This window comes from Fusarium pseudograminearum, chromosome 3 (assembly GCF_000303195.2).
Source record: "Fusarium pseudograminearum CS3096 chromosome 3, whole genome shotgun sequence".
Classification (NCBI taxonomy): Eukaryota; Fungi; Ascomycota; class Sordariomycetes; order Hypocreales; family Nectriaceae; genus Fusarium; species Fusarium pseudograminearum.
In genome coordinates, this window is record NC_031953.1 from 6,760,895 (window position 1) to 6,779,111 (window position 18,217).

Sequence of the window (18,217 nt, forward strand, 5' to 3'; positions counted from 1 at the left end):
ATCAGAAGAGAAGAGACCACTTATTAACAGCCCCTTCCTTCACTTTCAACATCGTAACTACATCGCTCTCTTCTTCTCCAAAATGGCCAATCTGGGTGTTTACGCAGGTGTAACGACACTCGTCGCCTTGCTCTTGACCTACGGCATCCCATTGTTTCTCAGCGAATACTTTCCCTGGCAGAGCTTGTATAAACAACGCCACGGAAAACCTATAGTCACGACAAAATCGTATGAGGGACGAACTGTGCTCATCACTGGAGCCAATGGTGCTTTTGGATCGAGAGCTGCCAAGCTCTTTGCCCACCGCGATGTTGACACGCTTGTTCTTGTTGACGTCAGGGACTGTGGGGAGCTGAAGCAGGAGATTGAAAAGGAATTGAGTGCTGCGGGCAAAGCAAAGCCTACCATTTTGGTCTGGCAGGCTGATCTGATGAACTTTTCAGGATGTCAAGAGGTTGCGAGAAAGGCGAAGGAACTCAAGACACTTGACCATGTCTTGATGACGATGGGTATCTTGTCTTTTAACCGTCGTGTGTCACCTGAAGGCTGGGAAACCTGTGAGTACCTACCTTGAATCATTATTGAGAAACTACTAACATACCTGCAGCCATCCAAATCAATTACCTCTCTGGTGCTCTCCTCGGACTTCTACTCCTGCCCCTTCTCAAGCCTTGCTCTTCCAACCCCAACCCTCCCGTCATGACCTTTGTCACATCCTTCGGCATCTACCCATCGTCATTCACAATGGGCATGCCCAAGAATGGTTCCTATCTCAAGATGCTCAGCAACAACAAGGACGGCATGCAGCAAGCCCACCAATACGGCCGCTCCAAGGCTCTGCTTCTGTACTTCACCCGCGAACTCGCCGAGCGCACCTCAAAGCTTCCTCACAAAGTGACCATCAACAGCGCCGACCCTGGATCTGCATGGACGCCTCTTACCGCTCCGAATCAGGATCAGCTCATCCCAAGACTAATTCAGAACTTTGGATCCAGAGCACCGGAGATTTGTGCTGCTGCTCTTGTCAATGGTGTTTCAGCGTCGAAAGATGCGCATGGGAAGATTATGCAGGATTTTGACACTACTTCGTAAGTTCTGCGATACTATAGATGAAGGCGATGCTAACTCAGAAATAGTTATCCTCCTTTTATGGAACGTAAGAGTGGTCATACAGCTCAGAAGCGTGTCTGGGATGAGACGCGGGAAGAGTTTGAGGCCAAGGCTCCAGAGGTCAAGGCTGTTTACGAGATGTTGGGTTGAATTTGATCTTCATGTTATCGTGTAGTTTATGGCATGCTACCGCAGTGTGTGGATTGATGCTACAGCTATGAAGAAGCCGACACGTACTTCGGTCGCGTGAACGGGGCCATTGCTTCTAGGCCCTCGGTCATGCGGTCCTTCATAGCAATGGCAGTCGTAATACGGATACTGTTCAGATATGGGAATAATTATTGATTCTTCAGATGTTGCTCATAAAATTTGATGTCGGCATTCGTCTTCGTGTAAGAATAGTATGATCTGTTGTCGAGACCGTTGCAGAATGTGTCTGTTTCTCACGACATTTTGATCAGAAAGAATATTCCCTATCATTGCCAAATAGCAAGAGTCATGTTGCATGAAAATGTCAGCCTTACCAGCACGGATCACCAAGATTAGAACGAGTCTAGTGTAATTAGCTCGTTGAACCGGCCGGCATCGTTGCGAGTCAGTCAAGAATGGAGCATCCTTCTTTCGTGGCTTTCTGCAAGAATCACGCGATCAACAGAGTCAAATGGAGGTAATGTGTCTGTAACGAGAACTATCTTGTTGCTACGGATATGTTGCCGCTTGATGCTCAGCCCTCAAATAATCATGCAAGCCACAGGGTAGGTAAAAGACCTGTCAGCCGAATTACGAGACAGAATGCGAAATTGACCAGGGTCATCGGCGATAACTGAAAAGAGGCTGTAGCCGGTGACATGCAGTGGACATCCGAGCGGTTAAATTACCCCATTATCTTGCATTAACCAAGAAAGGAGATGGACACAATTTTAATCTAGATAGCTGGTTGCATTGTGATCAGCTGTTATCTGTCGAGCTGAAGAAAATGGCGTTCCATAATTCATCACAGTTGTACGGTCACATAGGTACACATGTACAGTCACACATACAGTGCTCCAACTCACGGAAGCACTTTGCCGGTTATACGCACAATGAAACCTCGAGACACTGCCTCGTCAATCCGAAATGCCGAGAAAAGCGGGCGCCTATCTCGTAAACAATATCACGACAAGGAAACAAACTCTATGTCTAGACTTGTCCCTGCAGCTGCAACATCCTTCTTATAGGCGCCAGCGTAAACAGTCAGATCATTCATTCCAGAAAGAACAAGCTTTCTGACAATCCAGCGGGACTCTTAATCTCACTCTCAGGGGACTTGTCACTCCCTGAAACCCCCAACAACTAAGCCCAAGCCGGTTAACAGCCCCGGTTTAGAGGCGTTGATGAACCCTGAATTTCCCACCCTCTCAGGGGAAAGTCCCCAGCTTTTTTTCCCAGAAGGTGGAAAAAGCCCAGAACCTGAAAGTTGCGCAACCTTGTCAGGAGAGTCAGGTTAAGCTTCTTGAGGCTAGGCGTGCCCTCTGGATCTAGGGTTATGGTTGGTTGAGCCGTAATGAGGCATCCAGTTCGAGATTACGCTGCTCCACCAACAAGGGGACCTTGTCAAACGATGTACGGTAAACGAAAATGGATCTTTTGTACCAACAACCACCAAGAGAGGCGCAGTCCAGTGAGTGACATTTCGACAGTCCAGCTTTGGTTTTATGCATCTGATAGTTCGTTTCTGGTCGATGTCGAATGCTCACAAACTCAAAATAAGGCGCAGTTAACTCAAAACCGCTAATCCTCATCAAAAAAATGTGGCGGAGTGCTCTCGAAACATGCTCAGGGCTGGACCACGATAGGCTCAACAGCGAGAAAACGGATAGAGGGTCCCACTCCCCTTGTCCAGGTTCTAGATCGTCGAGAATAATGTCCGTTAGCCGTTAGTCAACCGACAGGAGCTGAACCCTTGGACTGGGAGGCGTTGGGTGCGGACTAAATAACCCATGAGCGATATTTATGACAGGTCCCTACGTGCGCCTCCCTTGTTCTTGTTTCCTTTCTCTTTTTCTGCTGTGTCCGGCCTGACTAGTATTATACAGTGCCCTGGTTGTACTTTCATCTCCCCGATAATCATGTACCTATCGTGATTAGACTACAGTGTAACAGGACAGGGACATTGCTGAATCCATAGGGCCGAGCAACAGCCCGCTTGCCTTGCCTGCTGGCACTACCACCCTCCTTCCTTCCAGGGAATCCTTCCATCCTTCCTTCGATTCTTCTCTCCCAACCTCGAACATCTTTTCTTTTTTAGAGGTTCATTCAATATGGTTTCCTTCAAAAAGATGAGCTCGGTGCTCACATCGCGACTCGCCAACCGTCGCTTCGCCTTTGCTCTCGTCACATTAGCAGTATGCGCCGCCAAAGGCGTCCATCTTGACAACCATAGATCATCAGTAGCGCCCAAGCGCATGATTCTCTTCTTCTTCTCATTCTTCACCCAGGATATACTTCTACTTCTCTTCATTCGACTCCTCCTCAGCCACTGGACGCCTAGCTTTCCCGGCAAGCTACGATTCTGCATCACGGCGCTTGCGAGCTTTTTGATAGCCTACAATGCCGCGCTCGGCCTTGTCTCGGTGTCGTTTTACCTAGTCGCTGGTTCCGAGATTCGATGGCGCAACATTGGGTTCATCGCCGACCCTTCAGCCAGAGCGATTATGATGTCGGGTCTCACAGCTTTCTTGGGTGTTTTGGCGCTATGTCTTTGCTTGAGCGGCGTGCTTCAGAGTGCGTGCTATGGGTTGTTTGGTTGGGGCGGTGATATCGTCAACTTTCCCTTCACTTTTATCTGGCGCAAGCTTGGATTCTTCGCAAGCGGTAGAAAGAGCTACGACCAACTTCCTCAACGAGATTCTCTACCCCAATGGAACGAGGGCAGTGAAAGTGGATCGAGTCACGAAGATTCAGAGGATGAGTACAAGGGAAAAACCAGATCGCCGACATCACCACGACGCTCATCAAGCTTTCCCACGGGGAGTACTTCATCAAAACGCTCAAAATTCATGCGCTTTCTTCGCTTTCTGCCATATCCCATCGTCACCATTCTTTTGACGGCTCTGTTCACACTTACGCTTCTACGACCCAAGGATCCTTCTCTCATCTTTCTCTCGTGGACCACTGGGCTTTTGCCTTTCATCGACTTTTCCTCGACATCGTCATTCCTCGATAATCTCCCCTCAGTCTTTGGCAAGGGGGTGCAACATAGCTGGGACGACCTTACTGCTTTAACTAACCCCGCTCCTCTGGACTGGCTTCCCAAAGGCACACCAATTGCTCCGGCTGATGCACCTTCTGGCTTCGGAGATTGGTATAGCAACCAGCCCCGATATAACGCCAAAAACGACCCATTGAAAATCTCGAACTTGGAGGATCCTCTACGAGAATCTCTGCGGGGAAAGCTGCAGGATATCAATGTTCGACACGTTGTCATGTTTTTCTTGGAAAGCACCAGAAACGATGTTTTCCCCATCAAGAAGGACGGTCTAATGTGGAATCGATTCGCCGACACGTTTCCTGACAAGAAGCTACCGAAGGAGGTTCAAGATAAGTTGGCCAGTCTGACACCAACAGCGAACTTTCTCACAGGTGACTACGAGGATGGATTCGAACATGCCGATAAGCCCAAGCGAGGAGGAATTCACTTTACCAACGCACACACAGCCGGAACCTATACTCTCAAGAGCATAACCGCTTCCATCTGCGGCATTTCTCCTCTTGTTGCAGACTTTAACCTCGAACACAGCCATCACCTATATCAGCCTTGTTTACCGCAAATCTTCAACGCCATGAATATCGCCGAGACCAAGGATGCCGAGAAGACGAAGAAGGACAAGTGGAACTCGTATTTCTTCCAGGCTGCGACTCTTGACTATGATAATCAGATGAACTTGATGGCAGCGATGGGCTTCCCTACAAACCACACCATTGGACGAGAATATCTTCGCAGCGATCTTGCGAAGCATGGCCCTGTCACGTTGCCCAACATCAACGAGTTTGCTTTTGAGGAGGATCCGTTGGAGGACTACATTACCGATATTTTCGAGGACGCGGTCAAGGACAACAGCCGTGTATTCCTCACTCATCTTACGAGTACTAGCCACCACCGATTCCACATGCCCAAGACCGAGCCATATACGCCTTTGGCCAAGGGTCTCGATATGATGTCCCGCTATGTCAACACAATCGGATATGACGACAAATGGATCCGAAAGGTCCTCAACGTCTTGGAAAAGCAGGGCATCGCCAACGAGACGCTGGTCATTTTCCAAGGCGACCACGGCACATCACTACCGGAGAACGACTACGCATCACCATACTACAATCCCAACATCGGCGTCGACCACGTCCCCATGATCCTCTCACACCCGCAATTACCTCCCTTCAACGTCGACGAAGCCGTCCACTCAACACAAATCCTCCCCACAATTCTCGACATGCTCCTCGAAAGTGGTTCCCTCAGCGAAACAAGTCGCAAAGCCGCGACAGACTTGATCGGCAACTACGAAGGCCAATCACTCCTTCGACCCCTCAACACCAAGAACAATTCCACAGGCCAAGGCCAGTGGCAATTCACCGTGACGAACCCAGGACGGGCTATGCTCACGGTCCGAGACGCGCTATATCCCGATCGCCACCTCGTGGTGCCGGTTATCGAGAACGTGGACTGGAGATTAACAGATTTGTCAAAAGATCCTCTCGAGCACGATTCGGTGCAGAGTTTGGACTTTACTGCTTTTATACACGGCGTTGATGAAAAATACGGTCGAGAAATGGCTGAGTGGGCTGAGGAGGGTGCTTTTGTTACGAGATGGTTTGTCAAGGAGAATAGCAGGCGTTGGCGGTTTGAGCTCTGATCACCAGGAGTGATCTTTACGAACTTGTTATGATTAGATATATTGTTTATTAATATTTTACGTTGATACCTTTCCAAAGTCACCGCTAGGGCATCGTGATAGACTAAGTATCCATAAACGAAAGCCACTGTTATTCTGTGAAAGAACACTTGGAGGTGAACCTTTTTATTGTGTGCAGCTCTGGAGTCGAAAACATCTGCAGCGTGAGAGGCGACTACTGCCGATGACACTCCTAGATCAACCACTTCAACCCTTTCGTTGTCAGAAACGACATTTACTGCAAGCTAGACTCTAACTGTAGCCGCCACTGCCACGCCGACATCGACCGCACCAACTACTACAAAGGGTCCAAGTCAACTTCTAACATCAATTGATGATCTGTCCCCTGCAGCTACAGAAGTCTTCGCTTTCCTTATGTAGAAACTCATAAAGACTGTTATATGAGATGATAGCTCGCAAAACAAGAGCTATGAGTGGTCCAGTAACCCTGACTTGTATCTATCGCCTTGGCATAGCTGACAGGATAAGAAACCAAGGCACTAGACGGAGCTGTAAGCGGTCTAGAAGCTCAAACCTGCACCTGTAGTCTTGGTCCAGCTTATCGAGTGATAAAAGTATAGCAAAAAAGAGTTTTAATTGATCCAGAGTGTCTGATGAATAGGCTTGGCAAACGTGCCGAACGCAAGGGCTGTAGTTCAATAACCAATAGCAATAGCAATAGTCCTTAAACAAGTCTGACTAGGCTGACGAGAATAGTCCATGTTAGGATCTGTATAACCTAGAGTAAGATTAAGACACTATGTTCAGACGAGTCTACTCTCTCTAGTATAAAACCGCTCACTGTCTCCCTCGATGCAATTACTTTTTTCTTCTATCTATCCTTATAGTTCCTGCCCAGCTACAATAACCTCTTCCTCAGCCTCTCTTTAAATTATCAGCTATCCCCAATCTCCAACAATCATGAGACCTGCAGCGCTTCTCCATGGTATTGCCATGGCTGCCCCGATTCGGCTGGCTGAAAGTAAGTCGATCGAGCTTGTCTTTGAGCAAGACCTTGAGACTGGCGGAGTTGCTACTACTGCCTGGGATGACTCTGGCAGTCGAATCATGGCACTATCCTGCTCCAACACTGTGCAGCTTGGTAATCAGACAGTCACCTTCCACGCAAAGAAGGACGCGTCCGGATATTTCACCATTGGGGATGACACGTTTCCTATCGAAGAGGATGATAGTACCGGCGTCTTGTGCTCTCGCATGTAGTAAGTGTTTTCACAGGCGGGACCTAGCTCTCAAAAATTGTCGCTCACATATGTGTAAATAACAACAACGAGCATGCGCGTGTCGAATGCATTCTATCGGTGCCTCTTGTTGAAGACCTCGATCCTATCGCTCCAGATAGTGTTCTTGAGTGTTTTGCCGATACGAAAGACCCTGACAGATTTCGATGGCAGCCTATTGGCGCCGATAGCCATGAGCCTATGAACGGCGACGACAGAGATGAAAATGACACTTTGGACCAACGAAGATCCCTTGGACGCCGCCAGGGCTGTCAAACTGGTATCGCTCAGATCCAGTGGCCTGGAGTGTCGCGTAACCCCCGTAAATGGCGGAGACACCAGCAGCTGACTGTAAGCATTCATTCTTCATATTCTGCTGGTTTACTAACCCATGTAGCCGTCTCTGGACTGCAGAAGCGCGGCAACATGCACAACCAGCGTTATAAGCAGCAGGACTATCACCCACAGCGCCTCAGTCGGAGCGGCCAAGTTTATCAGCGCTGGTTACAGCGTGGGCATCAGTCAGACGTCAGGCTTCTCCCTCAGCTGTACGGCCAATCGCAACCAGAGAGTCTGCGTCAAACATTGGCCACGATACCAACAATACGACGTTCGCAGACAGGCGGTTCTGTGCGGTAGGACACTCACTGATGAGAGGTACAATATCCGGGCACCCCTGAAGGATCAGCAGAGACATAGCACGCACTACTGCGCGACGGGAACAAACAACTGTCGTAGCGACGGATGGCTGCACTGGGAGGATATGGGTGCTGGTGTCCATGGTGGAGCTTAGGCTGGTTGCAACGTTTGGGAATGGGGTTAAGAGGCTGTAACGAAGGAGGGTTTTTGGTTCGCATGACGATTTTTCCCTACTTCAGCTATTTTAAATGGCGCAAATTAATAAAGTCAATTTACAACTCAGACTCCTTGGCTTCTTCTACTCCTCCCAAGGCTTCATAAGAGTGTTGGCCTCAAGCTTTTCAGGAAAGCCTACAATATGTGTAGAATGGCACCAGGGTTTGTTGGACTCCTCCTGACGAATGACAGAAGCAAAGCAAGATGCCCACTTGTGCCGAGGAAATTCCCTATTGATATTATCGCGAGTGACCTCATCAACCCAACTGCCATAGTCCTCAATGCCCTCATAAACGCCGACGTTGTCGTAAAGTGTGGCAAGTTGAATCAGCTGCCCAAGAAAAGTGATGGTGCCGTCCACGCCCACATCCTGATGACGTATGATGGCCTCGGCGACAGCTTCAGCTTGGTCGGTAGTACCGCCGAGCACCTTGAGCACTTCCATAGCCTTTATGCCGCCATAGAGATCGAACGACATGTGCGTGGAGGTGAAGAAGGCATCGGCCGTTCCTATGTCGTGTAAGAGACAGGTGAGTGCCCAGGTAGACGTGGACAAAGCTTCAAAATGCTCGGGCAGCAAACGCTTTGCAAGAATGTTTCCTTGTCAACACATTAGCCAATACATTTGTATTTTGGAAGCCCATAGCGTACCCCAGTAAAATACTCTCATGGAGTGATTATACGCTTCTGGGCTCAGTCGCGCCTTGACAAAGGCCTGGGCTTCGGCGACGAGCTTGTCATTTGATGGGAATTTAATATCCTCTGCCTTGTAGGTGGGAACTTCTGCGAGTTTTCCTACAGAATCGAGAATGTTCTTGGCGTTGAGGGGGACAGCAGTCCAACCGTTAATCTTGACTTCAGGTGAAGACATCTTTTGCCAAGTGCCGAAAGTGCGAAAAAATAGAAGTTGTGTGATTGAGGACGAAGGAAATATCGGGGAATTAGGAGCTCGATGCCATGTATTTATACTTCTTCGATTCAGTGGCTAAATCTTACGTACTTGACACTTGACCGGGTAATGTATGACCTCATTTTATGATAATATCTATCATGTAGTTCTTGGAGATTTATCTACAAACTGGTATTTCTAAGCAGAAATGACCACGATATGATTTCTAATCTTGCGTTGTCCCACGTCAAGCAGCCAACACCAATTCAGTGCTTTGTGTTAAAGTCCTGAAATGCGTGATGACGTGTGGAACTGGAGTGGTGGCAGCATCTTTCCCCTCTCCTATATTCAGGGTGATCATCAAAGCAAAATCTGTCTATCGCGTGTACGAAACTGTGCGAAGCTTGACATGGCCAATTGGGCGACTATGAAATCCTGATAACCATCAGTCATGTAATTAAGTTTGCCACTACGACATACACGATACAAATAAAAGCTCACTATACTATCAACGATTCTTGAATTATACTCGTCGCCAATCTTGGTTGAGCTAAATAAATATGAGAATAAAATAGTGCGATACTAGATAAACAGTAGTATCTAAGAAATATATAAAAGGGATAATATACTAATAAAAGAAGGGCACCATGGTAATCTTAATCCACCTCATTTACTGTAGGAGAAAGTCATCAAGGGCAAAGTCAACGACAGAGGCTGAACAGGAGACAGTGAGAGACATCGACTTGACCTCTCCAGTCGCCGTGAAACTGGTCTCGATCTGTTGATACTGATACGCATCGATCGAGTCGTCTAGTCCGAGGACTTGAGTGACCGAACCAAAGGCGATTGTGAAGGAGCAATCACCGGGTGTATACGATGACCCAGCCGCCCAGTTAAACTGGAGAGTGTATGATTGACCTGCATTCAACGACTTTGCCAGCGGTTTGGTCAGTGTGGCCGGTTCCCCTATGGATTCAAGTTGAACGTATCTAGGCTGAGTTAGAATACTGTATGAAGGAATCTGAGTGGAAAGTACTTACAGGTAGTTGTTACCGCTGTTAGGTGAGAAGCCGTCGGATGCGCTTCCAGCCTTGATAGCCATACCATTGGTGCCGAACCAAGCATAGGAACTATCCCCAGTCGCTCGGATCTCGAAACTGGGGTTTTCAATGAGTGCCCCAGTCATAGGATATGCTTCGCAGCCACCAACTTTAATCAGTGCAGTGTCATCGATATAGACAGATCCCAATTGCTGATTGCCGGCGTTGTAATTGCAGTAGAAGACGATTTGGAGAAGGAGGTCATTGGCTGGCATGGGGAAGCGAGCTGAGTAGATGGTGTACCCAGTTGACGAAGTTGCTCCAAATTCAACTTCGGTATGAGGAAATGCAATAGCATCATTGTAGCCACCGTAGATGTAGCAGCGCCCGTTGTCAGGTAGCGTTTTGGGTTTCCAGAAGAAATGGTAATCGTATGTCTCGCCGGCTTCAAGATCCTGTGCACTAAACTGTTGTTCAAGGTAGATGTAGTACTGCTGGGCTTCACTGGTGAGCCTGATGATGGTTAGTTGTTTACTTTCACAATGTGGGTATAGACTTACGCCTCCCATTCGCCGGTTCGAGCATTAGATGTGTCTTGCGTAAACTGTCCCGCTCCGTTGTAGAACGCCCATGCCTGCTCACCGTCCTCAGGCTCGAAACCAGGAACTCGAGCGACATTTACGGGGCAGCGAGGTTCCTCTGGTTGTTCGGGGACAAGAAGGGTGGACTTTGGGGGATCATTAGGGTCAACCGGAGTGGTATCGCAGGCCTTGGCATTCATAACTGAGGCATCATCGATGTAGACTGTAGCAGTGTAGCCATTGTTTGCTTGAGGACAAGAGACGCCTATTTCGATAGCCGGATCCAGGTTGTCGGCCGAAATAAAGCTCGCCGAGTACAGGTGGTAGTCCGTGTCTGATGGTAGGGGCACTTGGGACAATGTCGTATAGTAATCGAAAGTAGCAAACAGGAAGCATTGAGTTTGGAACGATGGTGGATTTGCGACAGCGTAGTAGAAGCTGACTGTATACTCTGTGTCGGGCACGATATGTACACGCTGCTCCATGCGTCGTTCTTGTGCGTCAGGAACAGGTAAAATTCTAGTCTCAGTTAGCTTGAGCCGTTAAGAGAGGGATACTTAACATACGCTAGCCCATCGGCTGTTCGAGCCTCATCGGCGTCAGTGGTAATGTAGCCGCCGCCCCAGTAGAATCCCCAGACGTCTCCATCATCAGAGGGCTCAAAGCCGGGCTGTCTGAGCATTTCGGTGGGCTTAACACAGACTGAAGTTGTAGTTGTAGGTTCTTCAGAAGTAGTGGTAGTATCGACAGTTGTGGTAGTACCAGCGGCTGTACTGGTGTCGACAGCGGTGGTAGTGGTATCGACAGTTGCTGTAGTATCAGCGGTTGTGGTGGACTCAATAGATGTCGTAGTTTCAGCAGATGTTGCGGCATCAGTAGTTGTCGTAGGGTTGCCCGACGTGGTGGGGTCAGTAGACTCGGTGGAAGAACCAGAGTCACCAGAGGTCGTGAGATCGCTTGACGTACTAGGACTACCCGAGGTCGTGGAATCCTCGGATACTTGGGTGTTTGAGGTTACAATAGTCGACAATGTTGGGATTGCAGTATCCGATGTTGCCAGAGTTTCTGAAGACGCAAGGTAACTGAGAGTTTCACTCGTGGACAAAGTTGCGCTTCCAGATGTCATAGGATCGGTGACAGTTGTTCCATCAGTCGATAAAATGGGATCCTTTGATGTCGTATCAGTCGGGATGTCACTGTTGTCCGAGGTAGAAGTTGGAACTAGCGGGGATGATGTCTGGGTCTCAGCGCTAGAGGTCAGAGAAGTCCTGGTTGATGGACGGCATAAACCAGCGTCAACACCCAAAAGGTTCGTCGCCGCATAAGCGACAACAATTGCTTTGAGCGACACCATTTTAAACGAGTGACTAATTCATAGATTGGTGAATTGAAGGATGGGGTTTGAGAGGACTTCGTGGGGGAATCCCATGAGATTAAGTGTTAAGTAGGAATTTCAGGGGAAAAGCACATCAAATCGTACCATTTGGACACATGCAAGACTTAAACCCAATCTATAAACATGAGTCTAAATTGGTCTTAGATTAGCGACTGCCTGGCAGCTGAGATGTATGGAGTTGCTTCTGAAGGATCAATAGATTCATACTAGCCATTCAATAGCTCTGTATTTTACGAATGTCTGCTTCGGCCAACACCGTTTAAGATATGCCTGAACCTCAGATTGGTTAGGCAAGTGGTTATAGCGGATCGGAAGTAAGTGCATTTGGATATTAGCGTGCTTGGCCTGTGGTTCTAGTCTAATTGTTTACCCCTGATGCTTAGTCTTAGCGTCCAATGGTTTTGACCTTGACACAGACTATTGAATTTCTTACGGGTCTCAATACCCTGAAGCAAAAGCGCTTCTTCTCCATTACAGATCGTTGAGTGTTTGTCTCATCCCCCCCAATGATGACTGCCTTTCCCTAATCCGTAGGTGCTGGTTCTATCGTGGTCACAGTATCCGCGGATGTGCCAGTGGTCGTAGCCTCAGTGGTCGTAGCCACAGTCGGCGTCGTCTCCCTCCCCGGGACGCAGAAACAGCTCAACTCGTACCAGCTCGACGCCCCCATATTGCCGCTGCTGTCGTACTCATAGTTTCCGGACCAAAGCTCACAAAGCTGACCGGGCCAAAAGGCAAAGAAATCACAATTGGCATGCTCAGCGCAGGCTTGCATGCATATATCGAGTGAGTTGGCGGCCATGGACCCTGCACCACCGCTTCCAACTATATACCCATTGGACCGATTATGGTTGTAACGGATACCGCATGAGGCATGAGATGGGAAACCGCCGGGGCAGTTGTAGGTGAGTTTAGGGCCGGTAGTAGTGGTTGTTGCGAGAGCGGCCTCAGTGGTGGTGGTGGCCAGCTCTCCAGAAGTGACAGTACCAGTGGTGGAAGGGATATCGGTTGAAGTAGTAGCCAAAGAAGTGTCTGTCGAAGCAGTACCGGTTACTGTTGTCATTGAAGAAGGCTTGCATGGGCTGGCCTGAACACTAGCGGCAAGGCCAATGAGGGCAACAAGAACGTTTTGGGACATCATTCTAAAAGAGTGTAACGCTCGTAAAAGAGCTAGTAATGTAGTGACGGGGAAAATGAAAAGAACATGTCAACATACATCGTTATATTTATATACTCTTCTCCTTGGAATCGTCGTCTAGAAGGACGGTGAAGCAAATTTCCACAATGGCAGCTATAGGGAAGCTAGAGGAACACTAAGTCAAGGGTTGAAGATCGTGGGCAAATTAAATCACACTATTTCATACGATTTTATCTTCAGCTGTAAATCTATTCAGGGTCCAGGCCTCAATAGTTAAGCATAATGGAGACTCTGTTGACTCAAGGCACACTAGTGGCAATAGCTTGCAAATATTCTGTATGATTAATATGTCTGGGCGTAAAGAGAACAGTAGACTTCATAGCACTATCTACAAGGAGATGATACCTGCAAGGCAAATGGCAGCTGAATTTCACTCATAGAAGGATAGGCGTCTGAAAGGCTGTCAGTACCAGTCTCAGCTTCAAAAATAAATAAACCAAATCAATAGATAGGAGAAGCCATAAAGAAAGTCGAGCACTCCCGTGAGAATCACGACACCTAGGTTCTTAACAGACTGTGAGTTGCATATATCTTTCTTCTGGTAATAATTCACTCCAGGTCTTTAGCTGAGATATCTTTTGTAATAACTGGTTAACAGTAGCCTGATAAGAATGACGTTTAATTGTTGCAGCTGAATAATAATCACATGGCTAATTCTTTCAGACCAGTCTGCAGGGAGCACTTCACTCTTCTGTTCCAATCAAACAGATAAGCGCTGAATGGAAACAAAAAAAAGAGGCTAAACCAACCACGGATTCTCGTCGCTAGACTTCCGCTCTTTTCAGAGTCAGAAATCGCTTTGTCAAGTTGAGGATTCCTCAAAGACCCTTTCCACGCACAGTTGTACTGTCGATTAGGTCTGTGCCCTTTCGATTGAGTTGGCTACAGCCAGAGACATGCTCGACCAGATTTGTAGAAGGCTGGCCATTAATGCAGATGACGCCTTGAATCTTATTATCCTTTGGTCTGAACTTGGCAGCCGTCTTGGTACTGCATCCCCCAGCATAATATTTCACGTGGATCTGTATCTATCACAAAGACCGTAGTACAGAGAATATCCAGCCAGAGTGTTACACATTGACAAAGTCTTTGGTTCACTCGTACGACCCTCGGGATACAGCTACAACAATCAGTGTCTTACACTGCAGCATGCGAGGGCCTCAAATCGATATCGGCCGGCGTCATTGACTTTTGTTGTCTTTGTATCTCGAGCACCTATGCAAGGAAAAGTCATATACAGACTATGTATGACGCGGTGGTATCAATTGGCGACTGCCGTGATTTGCTGGCCCAATGACTTTTCGACGATGGGAAAGCTGTTTTAGACATAACTTCATCCCGTGTCTCAGATCGGCATCAGTTTGAGAACTAAACTTCCGAAGTGACTGAGAGCTGAGACAGATCTACTCCTAGCCATCCCTTCGATATCAATGGTGATGCAATCAACGTGCCACTGATGACGTTTCTAATAGGATGCTCAAGATTTCAGTGGACAGTAGCTGGTATACGTGTCTCACCCTTTCCTTGACTGTGATACCTTTGTGTGGCGCTCTCGCAGCCAAGGAGGTTGGTATCGTGCCCGACGAGCCGCTTCCCGGCCGTGCCGTCCTCACTAGATTAGCGTGTAGATCTACCTTGCATGATTGATCGACAAAGGAAGGGAGGGACATTCCATCTGCCAGGCCAATGACAAGTAGAGCGGCGTCATCTAACTCGAAGACGTGAGACCTTGTGTAATGGATAGTACTCTGTAGTACTCTGTAGTACCTACCAACGGACGGTAGTTCAAAATATAATATGTGAAAGAATTCTATAAAACCTGAGAATCTCTCCACTATCTGTCACATCCCATCACCCTCACCACCATCACTTTTACACAATACACCAACACAACAACACACTACCACCCAACTATCCAAGATGAAGTTCTCCATTCTCTCCACCATTATCCTTGCTCAGGGCATCGTAGCCATGCCTTGAACCTCGAAGCAGTCCAGCGGCGAGGAGATCACGTAGGCTACCCAACCCTATCCATTCTACCACTAACACATTGCCCGTCCAGTCTTCGCATCCAGATCTCTGAGGGATCATCTTCCATCGTCCACCCGAAGCCCAAGGGAACCATTAACATTGAGAACTACGAGGTTTGCCTCAAAGTCTGTTGGCCTGAGGAGCCAAAGTGCCCTGAGGGATGGGTGAGTGACACTACAACGCCCCATTCTATAACCGTTGCTAACTTGTACTCCAGAACTCTAAGAAATTTGTATGTTGGCACGCTGATCAAAAAGGTAAAACGTTACTGATAAATTCACAGGGTGAGGACGACTACCCTTGCTGGACTTGCTGCAAGAAGACCGACGACGATGACCTTTGATTATCAAGACTTTCTTGAATTTCATAGAGCAACTGTTGAGTTTAGAACTCTTCAGATTAAGATTAGGAGGATATTGGGCCAATATAGTTAGAATGGACATTCGTTGATTCTGAAGCTTATTCTATTTTACTTTTATGCCTGTGATACGATGTAACAATTTACCACAGTCGTACGCATGGTATCATCTAAAGACATACAACTCGTGGTGGCAAATCCAACGCCTCCCGTAATTTGAAAACGTTTTCGAATGAATTTGAGTGTCTTACTTGCGAGGATCTTAATCTAATGAGAAAATAAATACATAGAGAATGAAAAACTTGTTTGCGATGGTAAGCCGCATCTATGCTACCCTTGTACCCACAGTAATACGCTCAAAGGCCGCGTATTTGATATCATTATTAGATAGGGTATCCTTGGAAATGATGATACGGAAAACCCCAGGACTAAATTGGCGGTTCACCTCATGCAAGTAGAACTGATTCCAAGTATCGCCAGTATCAACAAATATATTGTCTTTGCTAATGTATTGCTTGGCAGGAACATTGCACCTCAAGCTACCACCGGATGGATCGTCGCAGGTGAGTTCAAACTTTTGGCCTACTGGCGGACCCTGGCAGATCGCGAAAGAAGCAACAGTAATACTGTCGTACATGAGACATAGACGCTTGTCTCCGAGAAGGAGGTGTCGTGTAATGGGGTCATAGCTCAGAGGGGCCGTCGAGTATGAGGTAAACCAGGCAGCAGCGGCTTGTGAACCCAAGACCAGGGCATCTTGATTATTGGAGTAAAGAGCAACTCCGTTAGCCATGGCACCACCTTGAACAAGAAGGTTGAATGTCGTGGAGACTGGCTCAAAAGACGTTGTGGTAGTTGTAGCTTCGGTTGTAGTAGTCTCAGCAGCTGTGGTAGTCGTAGCTTCGGTTGTAGTACTGGGCTCAGCAGCTGTGGTAGTGGTAGTAGCCTCAGTCGTTGTGGTAATTGCTTCAATCGTTTCGGTAGTAGCCTCAGTTGTAGCCGTGGCTTGGACAGAACTGCTTTCTGACTCGACTGTGCTTTCAGCAATGGTGGTGATTGGTTCAGTCATAGCAGTGCCAGTAGTTACAGTTGCAGTGCTGGCACTTCCACTTCCTTCAGTCTTGCTCTCAAGGGTAGTGCTTGTCATATCGTTCGCTGGAGTCGTTTCCATAGTAGTTTGTCCCTCAGCTGTAGTCTCCGTCTTGATATCAGATGTTGCATTAGGCACAGTGCCCTGAGAATCTGTTGAATCTGTCGGGGCCGTGGTAGTAGATTCAAAAGTGACAGTGACGCTTATCAACGAAGTCTCCGCCGCAGTGTTGGTGGTAGTTTCAGTGCCCAACTCCTTGCTGGTCGATGCATCATGTGTTGGTCCGGAAGAAAGGGAGGATTCGGAAAGGGGGACCATTGATGAGGAAGAGAAGTCGGTACTGGACGATAGCACTTTGGTGGGCGATGGGCGACATGGTCCTGCAGCCACTGGACCAAAAGCAATGGCCGCAAGGAACAGCTTTGAAGCGACCATTTTGAAAACGAGTGGCAAATGTCAAAATGAGTAGAAACTACCTACAGACAAAGAAGTAGAGGTTTTTATTATCTTTAAGTAGAATACAGTCAATAAATTGTTAAATGAGTATCGAATAAACTATTAAACACTATCGAGTCTAGTGGCAATAGTCTATTATTGAGCCTGGTCTATGCACGTTCTGGACTCTGCTGGAATTGTTTCAGCCAATTGTAATAAAGAATTGAGTGCCCAAGTAGATCACTTTTACCAAGAATAAGGGATTGATCTTATTAAATTGACATAATATAGCGAACAAGTCAATATCGACAAATGTGTTGCATGTCACTGCGAATGAACGCTCCTCACGCTTGTCCATCCTTGTGAGAGAAACTCTCCAAATTAGTAAACGCCGGGGTAATTCTTATGTGGTTTGTCTCGAAAATATGTGAAGCTGTTGTGCTTATGGATAGGTAGCGTACTTAGTCGCAACAAAGAGCGAAGTTGTCCAGGAGATAAAATAGTCTCCGCGTCATTTTGTTAATCATCGAAGATGCTCATTACGGGCTATAGTGATACTGGCAACATCATCTCATATCAAAGCATATGTCATATTGTTTTCTAGAGCGTTATTAGATCTTATCCACTTGCAACTGTTATATCCAGCCGACACATCTAAGTAAACACAAAATATTTAACAAGGAGTATTATTAAATTTTATGGCAAGGTTACCTGACAGGCAGAACAGAACCTCATTCCATATTTCGTCACCTAAACCATTATATATGCGCAACGGCCAGTTTGCAATGCAGAGAGTGTTTCAGCTAGTTCGTTTGTAGCAACAAAGGTAAGTATACCTTCTTCCCGCTAGAGAACGACTCAATAGCACATTGCAAAAGAAACGATGCAGCAGCAGCAGGCCAGATGATGGCTTGTTGAAGAGTCTGTTCGAGATGCATCTTCAAAGGTGGTTGTTGTTTTGTGGTTGTTGTGTTGTGTTGTGTGGTCTTGCGATGTGTTGGTGTAAGTGGAAGGAAGAGGAAAAAAGCTGGATGGAAGCAAACAGCGCATTTTGTGCCCATCTGAACT

General features: G+C 47.4%; 8 protein-coding genes across 8 annotated transcripts, besides 2 other annotated features; 4 read left to right on the plus strand and 4 right to left on the minus strand.

Moving 5' to 3' along the window:
• Nucleotides 1–82: 82 nt before the first annotated feature.
• FPSE_02888 (uncharacterized protein) lies at nt 83–1,260 on the plus strand (the record flags this gene model as incomplete). The annotated part of the gene is made up of 3 exons (XM_009256007.1): nt 83–557; nt 608–1,088; nt 1,137–1,260. 3 exons carry the CDS (start codon nt 83–85, stop codon nt 1,258–1,260), a joined length of 1,080 nt encoding a protein of 359 aa, XP_009254282.1.
• Nucleotides 1,261–3,410: 2,150 nt separating this feature from the next.
• FPSE_02887 (uncharacterized protein) lies at nt 3,411–5,999 on the plus strand (the record flags this gene model as incomplete). Its single annotated transcript, XM_009256006.1, has 1 exon — nt 3,411–5,999. One exon carries the CDS (start codon nt 3,411–3,413, stop codon nt 5,997–5,999), a length of 2,589 nt encoding a protein of 862 aa, XP_009254281.1.
• A 960-nt stretch (nt 6,000–6,959) lies between these two features.
• FPSE_02886 (uncharacterized protein) lies at nt 6,960–8,069 on the plus strand (the record flags this gene model as incomplete). Its single annotated transcript, XM_009256005.1, has 3 exons — nt 6,960–7,258; nt 7,399–7,627; nt 7,674–8,069. The coding sequence occupies 3 exons, from the start codon at nt 6,960–6,962 to the stop codon at nt 8,067–8,069; spliced, it is 924 nt and encodes a 307-aa protein (XP_009254280.1).
• Nucleotides 8,070–8,213: 144 nt separating this feature from the next.
• FPSE_02885 (uncharacterized protein) lies at nt 8,214–9,002 on the minus strand (the record flags this gene model as incomplete). The annotated part of the gene is made up of 2 exons (XM_009256004.1): nt 8,214–8,731; nt 8,783–9,002. 2 exons carry the CDS (start codon nt 9,000–9,002, stop codon nt 8,214–8,216), a joined length of 738 nt encoding a protein of 245 aa, XP_009254279.1.
• Nucleotides 9,003–9,380: 378 nt separating this feature from the next.
• Nucleotides 9,381–11,995, minus strand: FPSE_02884 (uncharacterized protein; the record flags this gene model as incomplete). The annotated part of the gene is made up of 6 exons (XM_009256003.1): nt 9,381–9,455; nt 9,522–9,570; nt 9,695–10,027; nt 10,061–10,573; nt 10,621–11,160; nt 11,208–11,995. 6 exons carry the CDS (start codon nt 11,993–11,995, stop codon nt 9,381–9,383), a joined length of 2,298 nt encoding a protein of 765 aa, XP_009254278.1.
• Nucleotides 11,996–12,560: 565 nt separating this feature from the next.
• FPSE_02883 (uncharacterized protein) lies at nt 12,561–13,175 on the minus strand (the record flags this gene model as incomplete). The annotated part of the gene is made up of 1 exon (XM_009256002.1): nt 12,561–13,175. One exon carries the CDS (start codon nt 13,173–13,175, stop codon nt 12,561–12,563), a length of 615 nt encoding a protein of 204 aa, XP_009254277.1.
• Nucleotides 13,176–15,155: 1,980 nt separating this feature from the next.
• On the plus strand, nt 15,156–15,609 carry FPSE_02882 (uncharacterized protein; the record flags this gene model as incomplete). The annotated part of the gene is made up of 4 exons (XM_009256001.1): nt 15,156–15,200; nt 15,311–15,430; nt 15,484–15,498; nt 15,550–15,609. 4 exons carry the CDS (start codon nt 15,156–15,158, stop codon nt 15,607–15,609), a joined length of 240 nt encoding a protein of 79 aa, XP_009254276.1.
• Nucleotides 15,610–15,949: 340 nt separating this feature from the next.
• FPSE_02881 (uncharacterized protein) lies at nt 15,950–17,149 on the minus strand (the record flags this gene model as incomplete). The annotated part of the gene is made up of 1 exon (XM_009256000.1): nt 15,950–17,149. One exon carries the CDS (start codon nt 17,147–17,149, stop codon nt 15,950–15,952), a length of 1,200 nt encoding a protein of 399 aa, XP_009254275.1.
• Nucleotides 16,470–16,588: a microsatellite.
• A 951-nt stretch (nt 17,150–18,100) lies between the features above and the next one.
• Nucleotides 18,101–18,149: a microsatellite.
• Between the last annotated feature and the right edge of the window lie 68 nt (nt 18,150–18,217).